Here is a 23,120-nt window from a genome sequence, read left to right on the forward strand (position 1 = left end):
ATTTATAGTAGGTGAAGTGAAAATGATATGATACACCCGAGTTCAGGGGATCTATCATGAAATTTTGTTGTGTTCTATTTTTTCAGAAAGGAAAGTGAACGGGAAGGATTTAGTTGTGGATTATACTTTAAATCGCACGATGAATTTGAACCGTTGGATTTGCAGTATCAGCCAGAAGATGCTTGTTTGGACAGGTGAGATTAATAGCGCTATTTAGCATTAGTAGGGAGGCGTGAGTCCGTGGGGACAGGGGTAGCGAGCTGGTAGGAAAGTCATGAATAGTTGGAAACAAACATCTTTTCTGTTTGGAGACAGGAGGAGGATTGTTTTCGGATGGGATAGAAGTATCTTTTACTATGTTTGTGGAGAGAAGAGGGGGAAATTCCGCTAGAAGCTCCTTGCGTTTACCTTAAGCTTTCTTATGGGCCGTGGTTTTCAACAAGGTTTCTTATCAAACCACTCACTTTTTTGTATAAAAAAAGTAGGAATATGTTACATTTAAATTTATTGAATTATAACTTTTTTTAATATTAATAATGTAAAAGAAATTATAAAATTGTTGTTACTCAAAATTTTTTTATTATCAAATTATCTAAAAGTAGAATTGGATATGATGGCGTGTGATGTGAGGCTGTCAGGTTTGTGGAAGATTTATATAAGACACAGCATGTTAATTGTGCCCAGAATTTGGACAGGGAAAATGATTTTTTGTTGGAAAAAAAAAAAAAAGATGTAAATGAGTGGTCTTCTTTTGTTTTGGCCGAAGGGTTTATTTTCTTACCGACCAACGAGAGCCGCCTTAGTGTTGAGGACATAACTTTACCTAAACAATGTATCAACCTAAATCATTGTTTACTTTGCCACCAAAAAAAAAAAAAAAAAACCAAAACCTACCCATTTAATTCTTTCTTTTCTTTTTAACCATGGTACAATCACGCTTGCTCTCACCCCTTACACGAATGTCTCCGTATAGAATGTGTGTTACTTTGGGCCATCCGTAACGAAGTCCGGGCTGATAGCATAACCATGGGAGAAGGCGAGAAGCTTTCTCTTTATTTCAACGGCAATATCAAATAGAATAACATGCTGAAATTAACACCATACCCCAAAAGAAAATCATGAGCCTGAATTGAAAGGTAAGGCCTACATTGCATATCTGAATATTTTTATCCTTAAAACCAGAATTAAACATTTATAAGAGAAGAAAGTACATTGACAACATACTAATAATTATATCATATTTAACCTAATGGGAGATATACCAGCGACACATAGGAAAATTATACTAGAAATCTGAGGGAGCATGCAAAGTTGGCTGGAATAACACAAACAACGACTGCACATGAAACCCCTCATTACAGTGCCTCTTCACTGCCTTGATCTTGACTCGGCCCGTCGAGCTTCATCCGGTGTTGAAGGAAACAGTTCCACATACCGGGCCCCTATTGTCATCTTGTCCTTGCACATCGCTCTTTTTGCCTCCTCCACAGAAGTAAACTCCACATATGCCTCTCCAGTAGCTTTCCCATCAGGGCGGCATGCAATGTGTATCCTATCTTCCACGATCTTGAAGTCTCCGAAGAATTCAACAATTTCAGGTTTCTTCACCGAGAAGGGAAGACCACGCATCTTCAGTATCTCAGTGTATTCCATTTGGTCCTTATCGTTGTACCTCTTTCCTCGAGATGGTGGAGGACTTCCGTGGAAATCATTATCATAAATTCCTTCATAATTTACCTCTGCAGCCACAGCATGATAATAATCTTGCCTCTTGCACCTGAATACTTCCACATAGCGACGTCCCATGTTTTGACGATCTCTTTGCAAAGCAAACTCAACCTGCATGGACCCTGCAAAGAGAACAAAGGCCTCTCCAGAGAACCTTCCATTCTTGTTGACCAGCAAAACATCCACAATGTCCAGTCCAGCAAAGAATTTGAAAATGTCGATATCAGTGCAGTTGAAAGGGAGACCCCTGAGACGTACCACAGGAAAGGAAGGGGGCTGGAAGCCACCACCATAACCGTAAGGTTGATAGCTGCTCATACCGCTGCTCACTGCGAAGTAGGGATTTGATTCCATCATTCTTTGTCTCTTTGTGCCGACCTCGTACCCATCCGAAACCCCCCCGCTTCCCAACATTGCCCTTCAATTATCCATACCCAGAAAGCAAAACAAATCCCCCACTAAACCTGTTAATAAAACCAAACCCAACCCACAATTTTCCAACACCTAATTTCTTAAATTCCTACATTAATAAATTATTTTTGCAAACAGACTGGTTTATAAAGAGCAGAATTCCATTTTACATTTTACCCAAACAATCTCATTACCAGCACAAAGATTAAGAATCACACACGCACCAAATCAGATATGCCATAACTAATCTAAGTTTCCATACTTTTATCTTTCATTTTCATAAAATAAAAGCAAATTCATCAGACCAAAAGGCACCCAACATAAACGTTACTTTTGAATAGTTCTCAGTGTAAAACAAACTGAATAAAAAAAAGTTGGAATCTGAGGCATTTTATATAGAAAATGAAGAAATTTAGTCCAAAATTAAATTTGGGGTATATTTTCCATTTATTATATCCAATTAATTTTTAATTATTTTGTCAAGACCGATACAAAATCAGAGCAGAAACCCTAATTCCATTTAAGAACACCAAAATAAAAGTTAAAATCAGGGTTTTAACGAACTTACCCTCTGGATCCGTACATGGCGTCGTTAGTGTTTGAGATCTTTGATTGTTTGATGAAATTGCAGAAATCTGGTGGAGGGAGGCAGAGCCCTTGAAAGCTGCTACTCGAAAAAAAAAAAAAAAAACCTAGCAATAGGCAGAGGCAAGAAGAAATTTGAAATAAACACCGAACACAGCCCTTTCGCCCTCTCTCGGCGCTACTGCTCTTTGTATAGCCACATCCTTCGATCCACAGTCAAAGTCCACCGTTTATGTACTTGGACTTCATTATGGGCCTGGGTTCAATCCAAATACAACGCTTCGTTTTGCACTCTTGCTTTACGCGGATAACTCTACTTTGTAGGTTTATATTCTCTTCGAATTTTTTTTAATAAAATTAAAGTTTTATAATTTTTAATATTAAAAAATTATAAAAAAATAATTTTAAAATATAAAATATAATAAGTTTTATATGTTAAAAAAAAGAGAATATAATTTTAAGACATCTAAAAAATAAAAAAAAAAAAGATAGAATTTTTTTTGTTATTTTTAAATTGACCACCGTTTTTTCAAACTTTTTTTTTTTTTAATCTTGCCATTTACTCGTATGGTTGATTCCAAGTTGTTAAACTTCTTATTAGTATAAGCATTTTGAGTGTGAGGATATATTAGCTAGTATGAATTCGATAAATTTATGAAAATTTTTATTAAAAATCTTTAAATACAAATTAAAACATAAGCTCAATAACTACAAATTCATATTTCATTATGGGCAAGTGTATAACATAAAATTCTTTCTCTCTTTTTTTTTTTGAAAGGTTCTTAAATATTAATTATTAAATATGAGACATAAAGGCTAATACTTATCAAAAGCAGATGTGCTCTCTCTTTTTTTTTTTCAAATAAAGTTTGATTTTTGTAAGAAACATTTAAATACATTAAATCGATAAAAATAAATATATTTTTAAAATTATTTTGAAAAAGGAATTATATCAAATAAAATTAAAAAACATTTGTATTTTATAAAAATCATATAATTTATTCATAAAATATCAAACTTTTAATTTTAATAATTAAAATTTAATTTTTGACAACCTTGTAAAAAGTTAATAAGTATTTTGCAAAGTTTAACTTTCTTTAATGTAATACTCCTCGAGACTTATGTACCAAAAAAATATTGCTTGGGGTTTAGATAATTCATTTTCCTAGGTATCTTTTTTTATTATTATTTTTTTATCTTGATTCATCTGTACATCACACATTTATTTTATTTTATATTATGTTCCTTGATAATCTCATCTTTAGACCATAAAATTAGGATTAAAATCATATTTAATGAGATATTTTATTAAACAATAATTTATTAAATGCATATAAAAATAATAAAATTGCTGGCTTTTGCTAAACAAAGTTTTGGCCTAACCAAAAAAAAAAAAAAAAAACAAAGTTTGGCAAATGTGACAGATCAGAACAGCTTTGGAAGGCGCGTGAATTTGCAGGCAAACAGTGTTTTTTGAACGTTGAAAGTTGAAACCCCCGGAAAACAAAGAACAAAGAGCACCATCAAGTCTTATTTGACTGCCCAAACCCAAAAAAACGAAATGAAGCCTTCCTCTTCAAACAACGCGTCTGCTTTGAGAGCTTTTGTTTGTTTGTTTTCTTCTCATTATCAAAGAAAAGAAGAGAAAAAAACCCCAGAAACTCCTCTATTTCTTCTCCTACCTAGCTAGGCTGCTGCCTGCTTCGCAGGATAGAAAGCAAGCTCTCTCTCTCTCTTTTTGTTGTTGGGTTGATTAGTGCAAACTACAATGTTAAGCCTAGCACATAGAGCTGATCAAACAGGTCCATAGAAAGCAAGCTTCTTTTTTCATTATTATTTTAAAAAATTGGGTTTTGAACATAAGAAATGGTGCACTATCAGCGTTATAATCAGTTCAAAAAGGGTGGAGATGAAGAGACAGGGACTCTTGTTTTTGTTTCATCAAACCCTGGTTACTACATAAGAAGAAGGCTTAAACTTTTCTCTATCCTCTTGCTTTCTCTTCTCTCTTGTAGCTTCGTATTGGCTCCTCACTTCTTTAGCTCTTCTTCTGCTTTATCTTATCTCTGTAAGCTCTTCTCTTTCCTGTGTTTGGCTTTGTTTCTCTGTTTCAGCTTTTTGACTTCTCTTATGTGGTTTTTGCAGATTCATTTGGTGTACTAAATGAAGGCCATACTGGTGACATGGATGTAAATACTCCTCTTTGTTCTTCAATCTCTAATGGTTTGTAGAAATTGGTTGCCTTTAATTGAATTCCTTTTTTTTTTGTAATCTTTTGAATATTAAAGCCTTGCTTGACATACAAGATTAAACTATAGGAGTATATGTTATTAATTGATTCATTTTTTCAAAGGAATCATATTGATTTTTCACTGTCCCCGACTGTTTATTTGAATCTTATGGTTGTTCTTGTGCTATATACAGGTACAATTTGCTGTGACAGAAGCCATTTTCGTTCTGATATTTGTTTTATGAAGGGTGACGTAAGAACACTCTCTCCCTCCTCTTCAGTATTCCTTTATTCATCAAACAACAGCTATGGTGTCATTAATTATGTTTCGAGTATGGTTGATGATGGAGAAGAAGAGGAAGATGATCAACTACAACATGAAACGATCAAACCTTATACCCGGAAATGGGAAACGAGTGTAATGAACACCATTGATGAATTGGACCTTATCTCAAAGAGACGACATTTGGGCGTTCACCATCCTTGCGATGTGATTCATAACGTTCCAGCAATTGTCTTCTCAACTGGAGGCTATACCGGCAATGTTTATCACGAGTTTAATGATGGGATTTTACCTTTGTACATCACTTCGCAGCATTTTAAAAAGAAGGTTGTGTTTGTGATTCTTGAATATCATAATTGGTGGCTTATGAAGTATGGTGACATCCTTTCACATCTTTCAGATTATCCAATGATAGACTTTAGTGGAGACAATCGAACACATTGCTTCACCGAGGCAATTGTTGGTCTGAGGATCCATGATGAGCTCACTGTGGACTCTTCATTGATGAAAAACAATAAGAGTATTGTGGATTTTCGAGACCTTCTTGACAGAGCTTACTGGCCTAGAATTAGAGGTTTGATTCAGGATGAGGAACGAGAAGCACAAGAGAAGAAAATCTCTTTCCGCCCAACATCAGGGTCTGCATTAGATATTGGAACAAAGGTGCAATATCAAGCATGGAGACCAAAGTTGGTTATCTTGTCTCGAAACGGTTCTAGAGCTATAACTAATGAGAACATTTTGGTGAAAGTAGCAGGGGAAATTGGGTTTCAGGTTCATGTTCTGAGGCCTGAACGAACAACAGAATTAGCAAAGATTTATAGGGCACTTAATTCAAGTGATGTCATGATTGGTGTCCATGGTGCTGCCATGACTCATTTTCTATTCATGAAATCTGGCTCTGTTTTTATTCAAGTTATTCCCCTAGGAACAGACTGGGCAGCTGAGACATACTATGGAGAGCCTGCAAGGAAGCTTGGTTTGAAGTATATTGGCTACAAAATCACGCCTAGAGAGAGCTCATTGTTTGATGAATATGATAAAGATGATCCTGCTCTGAGAAATCCTTCAAGTTTAACTAGCAAGGGATGGGAATACACTAAGAAGATCTATCTTGAGGGTCAAACCGTAAAACTAAACCTGAGAAGATTTCAGAAGCGGCTGGTTCGTGCTTATGACTATATCACTAGAATCCACCTTCAATCACGTCTCCAGTCACAGTAATTTTCATTATTCTTTATACTTGATTGTTGAGGATTGGCAAGCACAGCATGATAATGTGTAAACTTTCGTTTGTAGAGGTTTATCTTCTTCGACTTGTCTGTTTTGTATGGTAGGAAAACCATACAAAATAAACTTCATTTTGGTAAAAGCTAATTGAACATAAATGAGTAGCCAATCTCTCTTTCATTTTCTGTAAAACTTTTGTACTTCATATTCTTAAGCTAATGAAATATTGAAATTTATTCATTGTTATAAATTGAAAAGACTGATACTTGTATATATTTCATGCATTGAATAATGGATTACTCTCTTTTTTCTTCTGCAAGTTCTTATTCACTCACTATCGGTTTAATGGGGAAAAAAACAGTTGACTTATGGTGCCGCCAATTGGCATTGCAAATTATGCTTTTCTGATTTTTAGGTCAGGAAGGTAGCATTTGTGGCACTTGGTATGTTTACGACCCTAAATTTCTTTAACTACTGCATGTGGTTTGCATTTCCTATATTTGGCTCTTCTGCAATCCTGGTTTTGAGGCACATGGTTTACATCGGTTTGGTCTAAGACCTGAAACATGGAGTTTTTGGCTAGAGGAGATTTATCTTTCTCTGTTACTATTTTTATCATCTAAAGATTTTCTCCTCAACTTTAAATAAGGAGACTCAGCCAAATTTATTGTCTAGGTTTGCTCTCTCACCAGCTTGTTTCAAGTTGTGGATGCCCAATTCTTTTATCTGTTTAGTTTTGGATCTCTTGGGAAACTCAAGTGGCCCTACTATAACGATCTTTGTCAAGAGAGTGTCATTTTCCAGCAAACAAAAGTTCCGGGAATGATGGGAGGCAAAGGTAAAGTCTAAATTTCCAATTTCGAAAATAGAAGTGATTACTTTAAAAAAACTACCTAAAATATCTTAGGTCGGTAAAAATGCTGCTAAGCAAAGAGAAATATGGACTGTCACAGAAAATTTATGTGATTTATTTTGTGCCTCCTAATGTTACCTCAAAGAAAATTGACATCTTCGAATGGGTCCAAAGTTTATGCGAGAAATAGATGAATCGAAAAGTGAGTATATGAAGTATAGATTGCCTCATCCGGCAAACAACTGGGGCTTGCAATAGTGGTCAGCTGTGAATCAGTTGACATTCTATGATCAGCCAACCTCAACTGACATTCAACATGAACTAGAGGTTAGCCCACTCTGATAGCCAATTTGCTCTGGCTATTCCTGAGGCGCTCTAAAAATGTCAGCAAGTCAGTATACTTTAAGTCAAAGCATCACTGGAGCCTTTCATTCCAGTATTAGAAGATCACAACAACTGCTTTGTTGTCTTTGTTGATGCGTCATGGTGTCTTGGCATTCTCGTTATTGCTCATAGTTGTACCTACATAAAAAAATAGGTAAAGACATAGACACATAATATACGAGCCGAAAGAAATATGGTAATTAAAAATAGAGTACACAAATCAGGCAAGAATAATGCTATTGCACTTGGTTACTTGCTTGAGCCGATTGGCTTTCCCTCCAAAAGAAGATCTGCGAGACCTGCCTGACCCTGATGTTTGTACACTGGTAAGTGATTGCCTACGCACTGCTCTTGCATTTGCAGTGACTGGTGACTTCAAATCATTGGCATTGCCCTCTCCCCTGATAGGTGACCTTAGTTCCAGTGAGTAGGTTCCTGTAATTTTATGCAGATATCTTCAGATTGGAGCATCTTGTTAGATGATAATTTAGTAGCATCATCAAATCATGCTCTGTTAAATTAAGGTTTCACACCTTGACATAATTGCCATACAATGTTAGACACTTCAAAAAGGATCGCTTAAAAAAACGCTAGTTCTAATACGCCAGCATTCCTAATTATGATCTATGTTCAATATCTCTGGTTCCAGCTATATGAGCCAGCAACTATAGTCATTAATTTAACTAATAGCTAATAAGAACTGAGTTTCACCAACCTCTTCTCATGGCCACTAATCAGTTTCCCGATGGTTGTTAGCAGGGTTTTCCTTATTTGGGATCCTTCACCATTGGCTGTTAGGAGTTCAATTGAAAGTACACTTGCATGGCGTTCTGGACGTCATTTCTAGCAAGTACTTGTGGTTAAGGTGTATTTGGTAGCTGAAGTCTAGGAATTTCTGTTCGACAATCTGTCTTCAGTAGCTTGCTTTTGAAAGGAAGAACTAGTAGGACTTCGAGGAGCTTTAGGATGACAAATCTCCATCATAGAGCTGCCATTGCCGAGATTCCCAAACTGTTTTATAACTGCTTCTGCATCTTGGAACTGACTATATTCAGTACGGACAAAAGGCTGGCACGGAAACACTTACTACTAACTTCTTCAGGCACTTTTATCTGACTGTTGTCCTTACCATGTCTTGGACCTTCCAAGCTCAACCTCCTTGCACGAGTTGAAACTGATGGAGTTTTTGGTCCTCTCCTGTCTTCAAGGTTCTCAGACTTCGTTGTGCTACCATTCACAATGTTCAATCTTTAAGAACGTGGGGGAGTGCTCTCCACTTTTGCCTTCTGTTTCTCAAACGGAGATTTTGGTTCCTTCATTTTGTAGGACAGTGTACTCTATGTTTCCTTGTTTGTCAATGCCTTACTGAGGTTTTCAATCTACAAAATTTGTTCACTAGTTACAAAAAGTTGTTCCTAAAAAAAAAAAAAACGGCAAAGGAATAAAGGCTCAACTCATTGACAAGTTGTGTGCAGAACAAAAAGAAATGGGGGATAACAGCGATTTCTCATTCTTAAGATTTTCACTGGTGATTCCTCTGTTCATAAACACTCAATCAGAACTATTTCCTAGCAAAGAGATGCCTTTTTTATGATTTGTTAAGCAATGAGAGGCCTACTCAAAGAGCTTAAGATTCAAAATTTTTGTATGATTACGGAGGAAACTGGAAAGTTTTGTTGAATTACAGGACAACTTCAAAATATAAAAGAATCCTCAAGGAGCGTAAGATTAAAAATTTTTAATCTAACAATGTAGTCAAGAAACCTCGATGATCAACCTAACATCTTAGTCATTTAAACTGCACATATTTTTCATGAAGGCTATCCGCGTGGCAGGCTTGTGTAACTGAAACCAAAATGTCCAGCGATGAACTGCTAGAGTAAATGATGCAATTAATTATTTACCTGCTCTTTGAGTTGCATAACCTAACTGCTCTCTTTATTCAAACGAGCAGCACCAAGTTCCACCGTTGAAACTCTCTGAGCAAACTTCAAAATACTAATTGTTTCTCCAAAACAGTCTCCTTCTGGACTCACATGAGCAAACATCGGTGTCTTAGCATTCCATCTAGACCTTTCCATAAAAAAGAAATATTAGTACAAAGCCAATACAATCTGTTTGCAGAAAACAAATAACTTTCACTCTGGAAGGAAGCCACTCCAGTTTGTTACATCTTCAATTACATTAAGCAAGAAAGGAAATATTCAAACTCAAAAAAGGAAATGTTGGACTTGATTAACTCAAATCATGTTTTAGGAAACGCCTTGGTTGTAACCCTATTCAATATATGCTGCAGTTTTAAAGGTCTCCCTCCTCAGTGATCTCAAAAGTTTGAAGTTGCTAAGCATGCTCTTGATCGTGTCCACTAAAGTTCAATTCCTTTTTTCTGTAACACCATTTTGAGATGGTGTGCCAAAAATAGTATACTCAGTTACATTACCTTGCTCTTAAAAAAAACTTTGCAAATGGACCTTATTAAAATATGTTGTCAATAGTTATATATTTAGTTATGTATAAATATATTAGTACTCTTTCATGATATAAATATACATGTCATAACCCTAAATAGGATAGGGCAAAACATTTGTTCTTTACAGATTCGTTTCATGGTATCAAAGCGGTGGCCTTCCCTCTTTGCTCATCTTTAATTCTGATCCAGATATTTGTCTTCCTCTCATATCTAAAAACAGTTACTTTCTATTATTCTAATCTAATAACTTTTTTTATAATATATTATTTCTTAAAACTTCTAATGGCTTCCAATAACCAATCCTCTTTCATACCATCTTTTTCCTTCCCCAATATTTTTAGCCTTATCTCTATTAAGTTAAACTCAAAAAATTATTTGCTTTGGCTTGATCAGATAACATTTTTTTTTTATTATGCAGTGATTTAATAAGACATGTTGATGGCACCATTGCACCTTCTCTTAAAACAATAATAAAAAATAATGAAACCGCATCCAGTCCTGCATATACACAGTGGGTGAAAAAGGATCAATTTGTTAACTCCTGTCTAAAGGCAACATTGTCGTCAAGTGCATAAGCACAAGTCCTAGGTTTATCATCTTCTCACTAGGTTTGGATAACTTTAAAAATTGTTTTTCATTAACAATGTCAAACAAAATTAGATTTGTTGCATGATGAGTTGCAGAGTTTGAGTAAAAGAATTATGTCTATTAAAGAATATCTTGCCAAGATTAAATCTATTTTTAATAATTTAGCAGTGATAAATCATCCTATCTTTGATTCAGAATGGTCATTCATACTTTGAATGGACTACCAAATATCACTGAATATCAATAAGTTATCTTTGTTATTGAAAATAGAGAGAATCTCATTTCCTTTAATGATTTGAAAGCGCAATTATTTGTTCATAAGCAGTCTTTGTTGTGATTTTAGGTACACTGAATAGATTAATCAAAGAAATGATTATCATGATTTTCAGTCTTTTCCTCGCATAAATCATATTTCTCAACGAGATTTTCAATCAAATAATCGAGATAACACAAATTTTCACATTTTCAACATGCAAACTGTGCCATAAAGTGTTAGCTTTGTCACCAATTCAACCATACTACTGTAACATGTCAATACCGCTTACAATAAATCTGATTATAATCTGAACAATTCTTTTGTTGGTCTTCATCTTTCTACTACTATTTCAAATGATGCTCCATTTAATGCTCCAATAGACAATGACAATGATGCCTATTGGTTGGCAAATTCAGATGCTACTAGTCACTTGACTTCCAATCTATCGTTGGTACATCAATCAATTCCTTTTGCTAGCAATAAAGGTGTTTTTATTAGTGATGATTATTCTCTAAATATCACTCATATTGGTGATTTTGCTATATGTCTTGGTTCTACAAAATTAGTATTGAAAAATATTATATTTGTTCTAGCATTAAAGAAATATTTATTGTCTATTGCTAAGCTAAACAGAGACAATAATTGTGGTTTTTATTATTTTCCTGAGGATTTTGTTATTAAGGATCTTCGTATAGGAAATGTACTTCTAGATTGACCAATTAAATGTAACCTTTATGTGATTCCTGCAAGAGATGTGAAACAATTCGTTGGTGTGAGGTAATGTGACCAAGCTTTATTTAATGGCAGTTTTTTTTTTAGTTTCAAGAATAATTTGGCATTGACGACTTGGACATCCAGCTAGCAAGATTAGAGCACAATTAAAATCATGTCTCACTTATTTTATGTTAAGGTTAATATCATTCTAGTAACATTTCTTCTATATCTATCTAAAAGTTTATGACATTTGCATCAAAACCTAAGTTTGCTAGATCCTAGGCTACTCTCACTTGCAAGATTTTCTGGATTAACTATTTTTAATAAGAAATGAGATTTTTCTTTGATGATTGGCTTAATATACCCAATGGACCAACTAAGGTTTCTAACCATGCAACAGCCATATATTGTTTCAAAGTTAAAAAAAAAAAACCAATCAATAAGATGGTAATATCGAACAAATTCTTTAATAAAAAAAAAAAGAATAACTAAAGCCTTGAATAGTTGATTTTTTTTTAGGGAAACTTTATTTGCATTGAAAAAAGTTGAAAGTTTACTTTCTTGTTTCTTTTTTTTCCATTTGCTAACATTAAAAAAAAAAAAAAAAAAACCAACCTACTTTTTCAACTTTTTTTTAAAGTCAAATTGATTTCAAACTCAATTGAAAAACCTAAAAATATAAAATACAAAATTTGCTCAAAGTTAAAAAATTTGACTCAATAAGGGTAACAAATTTAAGAAGGGTGCTAATAACACCTATCAAGATCTATTTTTCATCGAGTTTCAACGATGAAAGGTCTAAAAAGGTGAAAAACAGGCACAATGTCAATGGAACGAGCTTGGTAGAATCGACGAGGAAAGAAAACCCTATTGAGCTTGACTCTAGTCCAACTTTATAAAATAACATGAGAAGTCTAAGATAAGTGAGAGCCTTAGGGTTAAATTAAAATACCACTACTTTTAATATTATTTTACTTATTCCATGAATTAACATAAGCAATTGAAAACAATATAATAAGCAAAAAGAAACAATATTAAAAGTAAAACTTAGATTGCTTACCACGAAGCTCTTTATTTAAAGTAAAAAGTTTATATTATGCAAAGTAAGCTTAAGAATAAAAAAAATTAAATCTCATTAACTAAAACCACAACCTCACCTCCAAAATGTAAACAATAAAGTGAAAGGACTTTGGTGGGTGAAGGAAAGATGAATTGAAGAGACAAAAGGCTAAATCTTAGTGGATCATGATAGCAAGGTCACTTGGCCACTTAAAATACTCCATCACATATTTAAGTTGTCTGTAAAGGATTCTACCCACCTTTCAATGGAAATTAAGCTTTAAGAAAGCCCACACAGCTTGTTCGTCACAAATGCTGCACCTACGACACCTCTTAGGATCGATAAACCTTTTGAATCTTATTAATAAAAAAAAAATACAACTTTGCACTATAGTTAGCTCGGCACCAATCACAAATCCCCTAAGAATTCCAAGAATTCTTGTTATACATTTGTTCCAACCCTCAACTCTCTTTTCTAGGTTTATCAATATTGAATTAATCGAATGCACTTCTAACACTTGTTCCACTTTTGAAAAACCTTGCGTTATATCACTAGATCTCAATTTTTCATGTATAAATGTAACTAGCAAGTCTTTGTTCTTCTTATTGGAACTTGAACTACTAAGACAAATATTATTGTTATGCCATAGGATTCTTGTCCTTAAGTTGAATCTTGTATTTTTCATCGATTATGTATGCATTTTTCAAATATCAATGAGTTGAACTTCTTATTATTCTTATGTCTTTTGAATGTACTACTTTTGATTGTAACGGTATTGACTAATAGACTTTAAGTATGTTTATGATTGAGATTAATTTATCTCTTTTTTAAACATCTTTTTTGGTATTGGATACCGAATGTGATTTTCACTTATATAATGATAGACAAGGATTAAAGAATAGTAGATGCCTTAAGATAAGAAAGGTGTCCATATATGGTGGAAATGGCACAAATATTGTTACTTATTCCATGAAAATTTTTGTTCAAAATTTTCTTTCCCATAACTTAAATAACACGTTTTTCTCAATGTGTAAAAATAAAACAATAGAGCATAAAAGAAAGAAAGATATTCCTTTAGGTATTAAAAACTAAAACTAAAATTTTACATGAGTCCTTCCAAATGCCACACTTATCTTAATTTCTCGTTTCTTGTTCCTACAAAAGCAAAAGCAAACTAAACCAAGTATTACCGATTCTTAAAAAACTTATGTGAGCCGAATTTACTAAATGATATGAACAATAGTAATTATATGCTTCCTAGATGAACTGCAATGTCATTCAAGAATGTAATGTCATCCAAAAGTGTAATATTATGTATGAGCACTACCGTAAGTACCATGAGCTTGCAAGTGATGAAACCTAGCCAAGCTTGTACATGCAGCTGATGTTGCCTAAGACCCCAAGAATAAATCCTTACATTGGATAACGTCCCCCTAGAGAGGTGACATCAGAGTTTGCATGTGTGATCTTGACTAAACCAAGCATTGGTGGTGTTATGCCATTGTTATTTTTTTTAGCATATTCCATCTCGATACCTTCACCTCTTTCTTCCTTTCAATATCAAATAAACTCATTAGAACAAAGTTTAAAAAAGAGAAAAAAAATCCTAATCTTTAAATATTTAATGACAAAGTAATAAATACCCATCAATTCACTCATCTCCCAATATATTAAAAATGAAAAACTTGAATAAAGGAACATACTTTGATAATCTTTTCAGGTATCTTTCTTGAAGAGGAAAGCTTAAAATAAAAGGAAAAACCAAAGATGACCTAAAAAAAACGAAAAGGGATTTGGAGAGAGAGAATATTAATACTCCACGATCAAAAATAGAATCAAATCCAAAGATTTTTTTTTTCTTTTTAGGGGGTGGTGTGCTTTTTTTCAGTATTTTACATTTATATTGCAATTCTTTTTGTTTTTTTTATTTCTTCTAGTGTTTTTTGCTTTGGTGTTTGGCTATTCAAAATCGTAACAGTAATTTTAGGGACAGAATTTGAATTGAATGGATTAACATTGGAGGTAGAATTTGAATTGAATGCATTAATCCTAGCGGGACAAAATCTTATCCGTTGATTATGCCACGTGAGAGATTTGAATCAACCGATGAGATTTACCGTGGAAGGAAAGACGTTGGGAGTTAAAGATTCAGCTTGAAATATGGGTTTTTGAGGTTGAGCTTTTTCTCTTTTAGGCGATGATTTAAACTGGGCGTGGAGGACATTTCTCTTGTGAATTATGTGTGTATAAGACACGAACAACATTTGTGCATGAGGTATGCATGATGTTTAAATTCAATTAAAATCTAAAAACTGCCTTTTGTTTTAGGAATAAATGGTCCAAAAAATTCGGGATACTAAGTATAGTAACATTTGACAGGGACGCAGTTTTGACTTTTGAGATTTTCTGTGGTAATTATTGGATTTATTTCCAAGTTTGATAGTGTTATGCATCTTTAATTTTTATACGCTATTAACAAAATTTCTATTCTTTACACAAAACAAATATGATTAAAATATTATTATATTTTTATTTATCATGTTAATTTATTAATTTCAAAATAGTGATCTAATATGATTTTTTTTTTTTTTTAATACACCTGACTTCCTTGGAGTTATAGGATATATAATTTAATTTTTTTGTTGTTGTATTAATTTATTAATTAATATAAAAATTAGGTATAAAATTAACATTTTATGCATTTAAATATATCAAATTTATCACTAATTTTTAATTGATGTAATTTTAGTATTATATTTCTAATTTTGAAACAAATGTATCATTATATTTTTAATTTTGGAGTAAATTTGATCAAAATATAATAATTGGAGACTATTTTGTAGAATATTTTTTAAAAAATATTTTATAATTCAAAAAAGAATATAATTTTATAATCATATTTCTAATTTTGGAGTAAATTAATTGACTATCATATTTCTAATTTTAAATAAAAATATCATGATTTGATATTTTATTTAATAGAAAATGCCATGATGAAAGAAAAATAAAATATTTTTAAATTTTAGTTTTATGACTATTTTTTCATATCATATCATTTTTAAAATTCTTTTTTTTTTTTAAATTATAAAACAGATTTTGACTAAATATTCTATAAAACATGGCTTCATTGTTACATCTTGATCAAATTTACTTCAAAATTAAATATGATGTAAACTTATTTCAAAATTAAAAATATGATAATAAAATTGTACCAATGGAAGATTAGTAGTAAATTTAAAACATTCACAATTTTCACATAAACAAAGTGATAAATTTGACAAATGATTAATCATAATTAATAGATGCAGGGTTTACAATTTTTTTATAACTAAATCCCACTTTATGAACTTACCATGATGCATGCAAGCAATAATAGGATGGTGCATGCAAGCAATATTATATAGCTTTATTTTATGGAGTATAAACGATAGCAAGGGGATTGGCGTCTAAACTCATGAAAATTATTTTATATAGCTCAGGGTGGATGGTAAGCATGGCTAGGTTTTCAAATTTCTTTTTTATTTATATATGGATCTATATTTGTATTAAATAAATTTAAATTAGAATATTTTAATTTAGATTTTTAAATTAAAAGGATAAAATTAAATTGATATTTCTCTATTTATTTTACCTACTAATCATTATTGACAAATACTTAAAATGATATTTTTATAACAAATATTAAGTCAAAATTCATGTGAATTTTAAAAAAAAATTATTTAACTTTTTAAATTTTAGATGCTACTAAATGAGATCAATTAAATTTGAAATTTCAATTGAAACATTTTGAGCATGACAAGTACAATGATGTGAAATATCAAAAGTTATCTTCTTTATCACAATTGTACCTTATTTTGATAAAAATTGAAAAATGGTATCTACAACAACTGGTGAACTAAATGAATATTTTCATTTATAAAAGTCATCAAAATAAGATTATGAAATAAGATGAAAGATGCATTTTTTATAGATAATTTAGTTGTCAACATAAAAAAAAAAAAAATTTAGTTCAAATTCAATTGTTGAAAATTTTATTTTTTTTTGGAAAAGAACATTGCTCACAATTTTAAATAAAATGATTTATTTGCTATATTTTAATTTCTTATACTTTTATTTTGACTTAATAAAATTTAATATTTTATAAGTTTGTTTTTTTCAATATATTATTATATATATGTTTTATGTTAATAAAATATATAGTAGTACAACTCAAATAAAAAATATATAATTTTAAACTTTTAATTAGTTCTCTCAAAATCAAACATCAAAATCTATCATTGATGTAGCTTAATTTCCTCTCCTTTCGAGTTGTTTTACTCTATGTTTGGATTGAAAGGAGGAGAAGGAAAGGAAAGAAAAACAAAAGAAAGTAATGAAAATAGAAAAATCTTTCCTTTGTTTAGATAATTTAAATGAAAGAAAAGGGGTAGAAACCAATAATTTTTTGTTTTTTTTATAATCCTCACTTTTTTAATATTTCAATTTAAAGGAAAAGCTAAGAAAATGAAAGGTAAAATCCATATTTTTATTATGACATTAGATTTGATTATATAATTGACACATTCTATCAAGATAATTTTTTTTATGAGTATTTTATATAACATCACAATTTATAAATATTTTATGATTTTTTAAGTTTTAACAACAAAACAAGTTAAATTATTATCAGAATAAATTAAAAGATTGAATTGAACACAAAATTAAGAATAAATCAATAATTAACTAATATATCTTACTGTATTAAATATAGTTAATTTTGTTCAAATAATTTTGTTTATACAAATTAAGTAATATAAAGATATATTTGTATATTATGTGTTACTTTATTAAAAGAAAGGTTATAATTGAAAAAAAATATTATAATGAATTATTTCCTATCATTTTCACTATTTATTCAAATAATAGTTGTTAAAATTCCTTTCATTTTCTTTTTTTTTTTTTATTAATTTTAACTATTCAAATAAAAAGAACATATATGTTTTTTTTCTTTAAAAACTTGTTTTTTTTTTATTTTCTTTCATTTATTAATATTTATCCAAACATAGTGTTAAACTTAATGTTAATAGTTTAGCTTTGAAAATCCACGGGCTATTTATAAACTTGTCCAAAGATTCCTTTGTTATTTTAAGGTTTAGATAAAAATAATAAACTTCTTAAATGAGTTTGGATAAATTGGTTGAACAAAACAACATGATTGAATAATTACTACTCTTAATCAAATTCTCTAAAAGTCAGGATGTCAGAAACTATTTCATGAATAAAGAACAAACTCGGAAAAAATTTGGAAGAATTGGGGAATACCCAAAGAGCAAAAAATTCTAAGAATGGTTGAAAACAAATTTAGTGGGCAAAAGCATTGGGAAACCTCGCCTTTCAAGATTTACTAACAGTAGAACGCTCTGTCATTTGACAATTATTGCCAAAAATTCAGCAAGGATGTGTTTAGAAACAGCTTTTCTGATGAAAGAAAGTTACCAACAATATAATTTTTCTATTTCATTTGCATTTAGGATAATCAATTTAAACAGAAGGGTTTTTATTAACGATATAAAGCCCTTTAAACCTTTCAGTTAAAAGAAAAAAAATGAAACAAATCTCATTAACAATTGCAAATTTTGCGTGCTCAACCTGCTTTTGGAAAGAACATGCTATGTATTTTATGATTAAATGAATGGAGATATAGTGAGTTGATAAACTTGTCAAGTAATAAAAAATTAATATTCATTAATTATTTATATATAAATAATTAAAAATTAAAAAAGAACTGTTGGGTTTAAATATTTTATTAACAAAACAATAAAAAAAAAAAAAACCTAACCAAAAATGAAATCCATTTTGAGTAAAATGACAAAGACATCTGAGTAAAAGTCCTAAAAGAAGGAAAGATCCAAATAACCTACTCCTATAATAATTAGAATTCCATATTTGAAGAATTGCTAGATATAGTATCTAATCTGTCACCTTTCCATAATATACCCTAATTTTGGTCACACTTTCCTTCATTATTTGTCCCACAGAATCCCATTCCATTTAAGAAACGTCGTTATATATAAACATTACTACTTTCTTCTCATAAAATACTTTTGCAATCTCCTGCAATTTTTTCTGTCTTCTTTGCTCGTGTTGTCAATCAGCACTGCTTTGAAAAACAAAGAAAAGAAAGAAAGAAATAAAGAAATTTGGGTTTTGTTTTTGTTTTTTTTTTCTGAGAAAGAAAAGAAGGGAAGATGGGTAGAGGGAAGATTGAGATAAAAAAGATTGAGAACTTGAATAGCAGGCAAGTAACGTTCTCAAAGCGGCGTAATGGGTTGTTGAAGAAGGCTAGAGAGCTGTCCGTTTTATGTGATGCAGAGGTTGGCGTCATTATTTTCTCTAACACCGGCAAGGTTTATCAATGGTCTAGCACCAGGTACGTAAACCTTTTAGGTTTCAGTATTCTTTTTAAAACAATTTTTTTTGGATTTTTTATATGATTTTTAATGATTGAAAACAGGGTTTTTAATCATGAACGTAACCTTGCATTCCAAGTCTTCTTTTTTTGATTGGAATCGAGTTTTGATTGGTTTCCATTATTTTTTTTGGGAAAAAAAAGTTGCAGAGAAGAAAGAAAGGAAGTCATTAGCTTTGTGGGAAGTTCTTAACAAGAAAAAAATGGATAAACCCATGAACTGGAAAACCACTAAAAATGGGAAAAAAAAAATCTGCAGATAGTAGCATATGGTGCACTTTTTCGCCTTCTGTTTTTTTTTTTTTTTTCTTCTTTTGCTACATGAAAATATAGCTGAAACTAAGCTGACCTAAATTTACATGGGCTCAAGCCCAAATATTGTAGGACAAAAGATTTCCCCAAAGTCTCAAAATGAATACAACTTTTTTTTTTTTTATCAATGTAGCATGGAACACACTCTTTTAAGGTACAGCAGAGGCCTGGCAGTGGGTCAGTCTCAGGAACATCCTTCTGATGAACAAAAAGCAGATGTAAGCTACATTCATACAAATTTTCTTTGCATTTCCAATTAAGATGTATGTTATATAGATGGATTTGATTAGTAGCTCTCATTTGCTTTTATTTTACTTTACATTAATCCTTTTGCTATGAATAATAATTACATTCCTGATGCTGGTTTTTGTCATTGGTTGAATAAGCAGAACTCGCAACCAATTGATGTCAACACCCTGAAAGAGGAGTACATAAGGCTACGTGCGGCATACATGTATGTCATTTTGCTTCTATTTTTTGCAAATTACATAACTAAGGAAATGGTAGTGAAAGTGAAAGAAAATATAACCATGTGGTAGAAATGAAAATGATTGCTTGTCCCATGATTTGGTTTAAATTAGTGGCCTTGAAAAATCTCAAGAAGGGAAAAATCATATTGATGCCAAGACATCACATTTTCTTTCTTCTAATGTGGTCAAGGGAAATTGATTTTGTAATTTTTAGTTTTCCAAGAGGAAAAATTGTTTCTATGAGTAATTCAATGGCCTCAACTTCATAAAATAAGTTGAAAAATGCATGAATCTGGATCATGTACATCGATATTCCATTATCTAATTTAAGTTCTGAATTGCAGGCGGCTTAATGGTAAGGAGCTGGATGGTCTGAGTTTCAAAGAACTGAAACAGCTGGAGCATCAACTAAATGAAGGGTTATTATCAGTTGAGGAACAAAAGGTGCTGAAAAGTATTAAATGGTGCTAATTAAGAAACTTAAATTAATGCTATTATTTATCTCATATCTAATGCTCACCTCAGAGCCTAATCGTGGGCTATTACTCTTCCATTATTGAAAGAGATTGTCAAAGTTGTACTCTGTAAAGCTGTGTTCAGTGCCCTTAAACTGAAGTTTCATCTTGCAGGAGCAAATTCTATTGGAGCAGCTCAAAAGATCCAAACTACAGGTAAATTGTACATTCTTTTAGCAGTTGGACGTTTGGTAGAAATGCTATGGTTTGAAAAGTTAATATGCCAATCCAATGCATAATTTAGGCAGTGATTTATTGAGAGGAGAAAACTTGATTGTTCAGCCATCAAAAGCAGGTGTAGTGACCAGACAAAACAAAGATGCTTTTAAATGTTTTAATTGTCCGTCTACCAAATGAGAGTTGTAAAGGCATGTTTTTATTAGTTTTTCTAATTCTATTACTATGTGATGGTGCTCACTGTTCCATTACTTTTGGGGTTTTTAAAAGGGTTTTCAGCACTCAATTTCAAGACATAAGCTTTTCATCTTTTACTTAAATTGTTCCTATTAAGCACATTGTAGAGGCCCCATGCTAATGACTGCAGAAAAAGCATATTAGAACTTTAAAACCATGCTCTTATGTCAGGTTGATATCTTTAGCAATTAAATGATTGCAATTAATACTTTCTGGTTTAATATTCATTTTCAGGAGCAGAAGGCTATACAAGAGAATGAGACTTTACGCAAACAGGTACCACAGAACCAACTGTTATATGTAGTAAAAAGGCAGTTTTTTTTTTTAAGGTTTTCAAATATGTAATGTACTATTTTCACTAATTTTTTATTTGCTCCACCTAACGTACTAAGGTTGAGGAACTGCAACAAAAAACAAGCCCAAATTTACTTGAATTCAATCCTCTGCAAATAAGATTCTCTCCCACGAGTCCAAAGGCTGATCATGATTGTGCATCAGACGAGGATGATGATGATAACGATGACAATGATCATTCAGACACCTCCTTGCACTTAGGGTATGTTACAGATTTGTCATTCACATTTTATTTTAACATTTATCCCCTTTAATTCTTTTTTTTTTTTTTTTGCTCATTATAATATTGGGGAAGGGGGAATGCAACAACTGGGAGCCTGATACTAGAACCCAAAACTAGCGGGAAATCCACCTCCAAAGGGAGGTTGTTAAACCATATCTAGGTGAAGCCTGAGGTTCATGCCCGGTCTTTCTCTTCCTGAATGCCTAGTCTGATCTCATATTTTTATCATTTATGTTTTGGTCATTTTAACAGTCGCATGCTATATCAATGACAAGCGAGCTATATGTTTGTGAGGGTTTACTTAAGATGCCAAGAAGCCAGGAAGAGCTTTAGGCTGTAACTAGTGCAAGCAATAGTAGCAAGTAAAATTCATGCTTGGTTGGACCTGTATTAAAGTTGGGTGCTGAATGGACCCATTTTCTTGAAAAAGAAAATGACTTATCTACCATTCAACTAATTACTTCTTTTCCATTTCATAGTTTTCTATTACTTCATTTATATTTCAGAGTTTTCAACTAGACTCATCATGTGCTGATATTGTGATTGTCTCTCAGGTTGTCATCAGATGTTGGCCGCAAGAGGAAAGTGGCAAAGATTGAACCTGTCAGCACTGATTCAGGGAGCCAATTGGCTTCACAGTGACATTGACAATATGGCATTTATCCCTTTCCAATGTAAAAAACCTTCTAGTTTCAATTTCTTCAAACAGTAAATCATCTCTTTAGGCTATATTATATATTGATCGGTGCTGTGATATCATGGTTACCAAAGCTTTAGATCACTCAGCACATTCTATATGCAAATTGCGAACTAGACGCAGGCCTATCTTATGTTGGTCGCACAACGTGCAGATTGTTTAGTGCTCTATACACTAGTAGTGTCTGCAAACAAAATTAAAAAAAAAAAAAAAAAAAAGACTTTTTATTGTAATTAGTCTAATTGTTCAAATTTCAACTTGCTGATGTAAAATGCAATTGGCCAATACAAGCAACTTCTGTGTGGTGTTGTAGATTGGGGGTAGGGGGTCAGCTATTCTCTCTTTCAATGATTTTGCAGTTGAAGAAGGCCATATTAATTACCCCTGCCTAATGCAATTGGCTGTCTATTTCCTTTCCTATCCTGTTTGGACCAATATAGAGGAACAAAGAAACAGGGAAGAAAGGAAAAGGATCACTTTGTGTGGTTGAAAATAGTCTTAACCACATAACATATTGCATTGGGGTCGTAATTCGTTGATCATCCATCAGCAGTTAGAGGTAGCTTTCAAATTTCACTTTCATTGCTTGGTCTATTTGTTTGTGCTTAAGCTTGTAATTAGGTTACCCAATAGCTCACACATGATATGACCTAGATTTCTTTCGCAACAAATTCTCCTTTTTTTCATCAACTCTAAACTATATGATTTAGCCTTGTTCAACATTATTGTTGAAAGTAGCTTTTTGCGTTCAAAAATTATTTTTGATCCAAACGTAATGCTAAACAATTAAAAAAAAAATTTAACCTTTTAGTTTAAAATTTTGATTTCTCAGCCTAAACAAAAAAACTTTTCATGAGATGTTTTTACAGTGAAAAAATACATTTCAAATAAAAAA

At 32.0% G+C, this 23,120-nt stretch overlaps 3 protein-coding genes across 7 annotated transcripts; 2 read left to right on the plus strand and 1 right to left on the minus strand.

Annotated features, from left to right (window-relative positions):
* Positions 1-1,108: 1,108 nt before the first annotated feature.
* Positions 1,109-2,924, minus strand: LOC111293597 (uncharacterized). 3 transcript variants are annotated; one of them, XM_022886367.2, is made up of 2 exons: positions 2,708-2,924; positions 1,109-2,146 (listed from the first exon to the last, which is right to left on the minus strand). In XM_022886367.2, exons 1-2 carry the CDS (start codon positions 2,722-2,724, stop codon positions 1,369-1,371), a joined length of 795 nt encoding a protein of 264 aa, XP_022742102.2. In that variant the 5' UTR covers positions 2,725-2,924; the 3' UTR covers positions 1,109-1,368. The 3 variants fall into 3 exon arrangements, with proteins under 3 accessions (XP_022742102.2, XP_022742103.2, XP_089599913.1); XM_022886368.2 differs by having other exon boundaries at positions 1,109-2,057; positions 2,708-2,919; XM_089743787.1 differs by having other exon boundaries at positions 1,109-2,192; positions 2,708-2,903.
* A 1,456-nt stretch (positions 2,925-4,380) lies between these two features.
* On the plus strand, positions 4,381-6,717 carry LOC111294515 (xylan glycosyltransferase MUCI21-like). 2 transcript variants are annotated; one of them, XM_022887865.2, is made up of 3 exons: positions 4,381-4,792; positions 4,870-4,947; positions 5,149-6,717. In XM_022887865.2, exons 1-3 carry the CDS (start codon positions 4,591-4,593, stop codon positions 6,459-6,461), a joined length of 1,593 nt encoding a protein of 530 aa, XP_022743600.2. In that variant the 5' UTR covers positions 4,381-4,590; the 3' UTR covers positions 6,462-6,717. The 2 variants fall into 2 exon arrangements, with proteins under 2 accessions (XP_022743600.2, XP_089599914.1); XM_089743788.1 differs by having other exon boundaries at positions 4,673-4,913.
* An 11,904-nt stretch (positions 6,718-18,621) lies between these two features.
* Positions 18,622-22,819, plus strand: LOC111293984 (agamous-like MADS-box protein AGL18). Of its 2 annotated transcripts, none has more exons than XM_089743789.1 (8): positions 18,622-19,201; positions 19,611-19,770; positions 19,942-20,006; positions 20,367-20,466; positions 20,652-20,693; positions 21,186-21,227; positions 21,344-21,507; positions 22,083-22,819. In XM_089743789.1, the coding sequence occupies exons 1-8, from the start codon at positions 19,020-19,022 to the stop codon at positions 22,168-22,170; spliced, it is 843 nt and encodes a 280-aa protein (XP_089599915.1). In that variant the 5' UTR covers positions 18,622-19,019; the 3' UTR covers positions 22,171-22,819. The 2 variants fall into 2 exon arrangements, with proteins under 2 accessions (XP_089599915.1, XP_022742808.2); XM_022887073.2 differs by having other exon boundaries at positions 18,629-19,201; positions 19,686-19,770; positions 22,083-22,811.
* Positions 22,820-23,120: the final 301 nt, after the last annotated feature.

The sequence above is a fragment of the Durio zibethinus genome, chromosome 14 (assembly GCF_047325235.1).
Source record: "Durio zibethinus cultivar Kanyao isolate XHJ-2024 chromosome 14, ASM4732523v1, whole genome shotgun sequence".
NCBI lineage: Eukaryota > Viridiplantae > Streptophyta > Magnoliopsida > Malvales > Malvaceae > Durio > Durio zibethinus.

What these genes read in the sequence shown, in the direction of transcription:
- LOC111294515 (XM_022887865.2), top strand. Translation starts at nt 4,591, where the DNA reads ATGGTGCACTATCAGCGTTATAATCAGTTCAAAAAGGGTGGAGATGAA. An exon ending in TTCTGCTTTATCTTATCTCT is followed by an intron (nt 4,793 to 4,869) that starts GTAAGCTCTTCT and finishes TGGTTTTTGCAG; the next exon opens with ATTCATTTGGTGTACTAAAT. An exon ending in TTGTTCTTCAATCTCTAATG is followed by an intron (nt 4,948 to 5,148) that starts GTTTGTAGAAAT and finishes TGCTATATACAG; the next exon opens with GTACAATTTGCTGTGACAGA.
- LOC111293984 (XM_089743789.1), top strand. Translation starts at nt 19,020, where the DNA reads ATGGGTAGAGGGAAGATTGAGATAAAAAAGATTGAGAACTTGAATAGC. An exon ending in TATCAGTTGAGGAACAAAAG is followed by an intron (nt 20,467 to 20,651) that starts GTGCTGAAAAGT and finishes TTCATCTTGCAG; the next exon opens with GAGCAAATTCTATTGGAGCA. An exon ending in TCAAAAGATCCAAACTACAG is followed by an intron (nt 20,694 to 21,185) that starts GTAAATTGTACA and finishes ATTCATTTTCAG; the next exon opens with GAGCAGAAGGCTATACAAGA.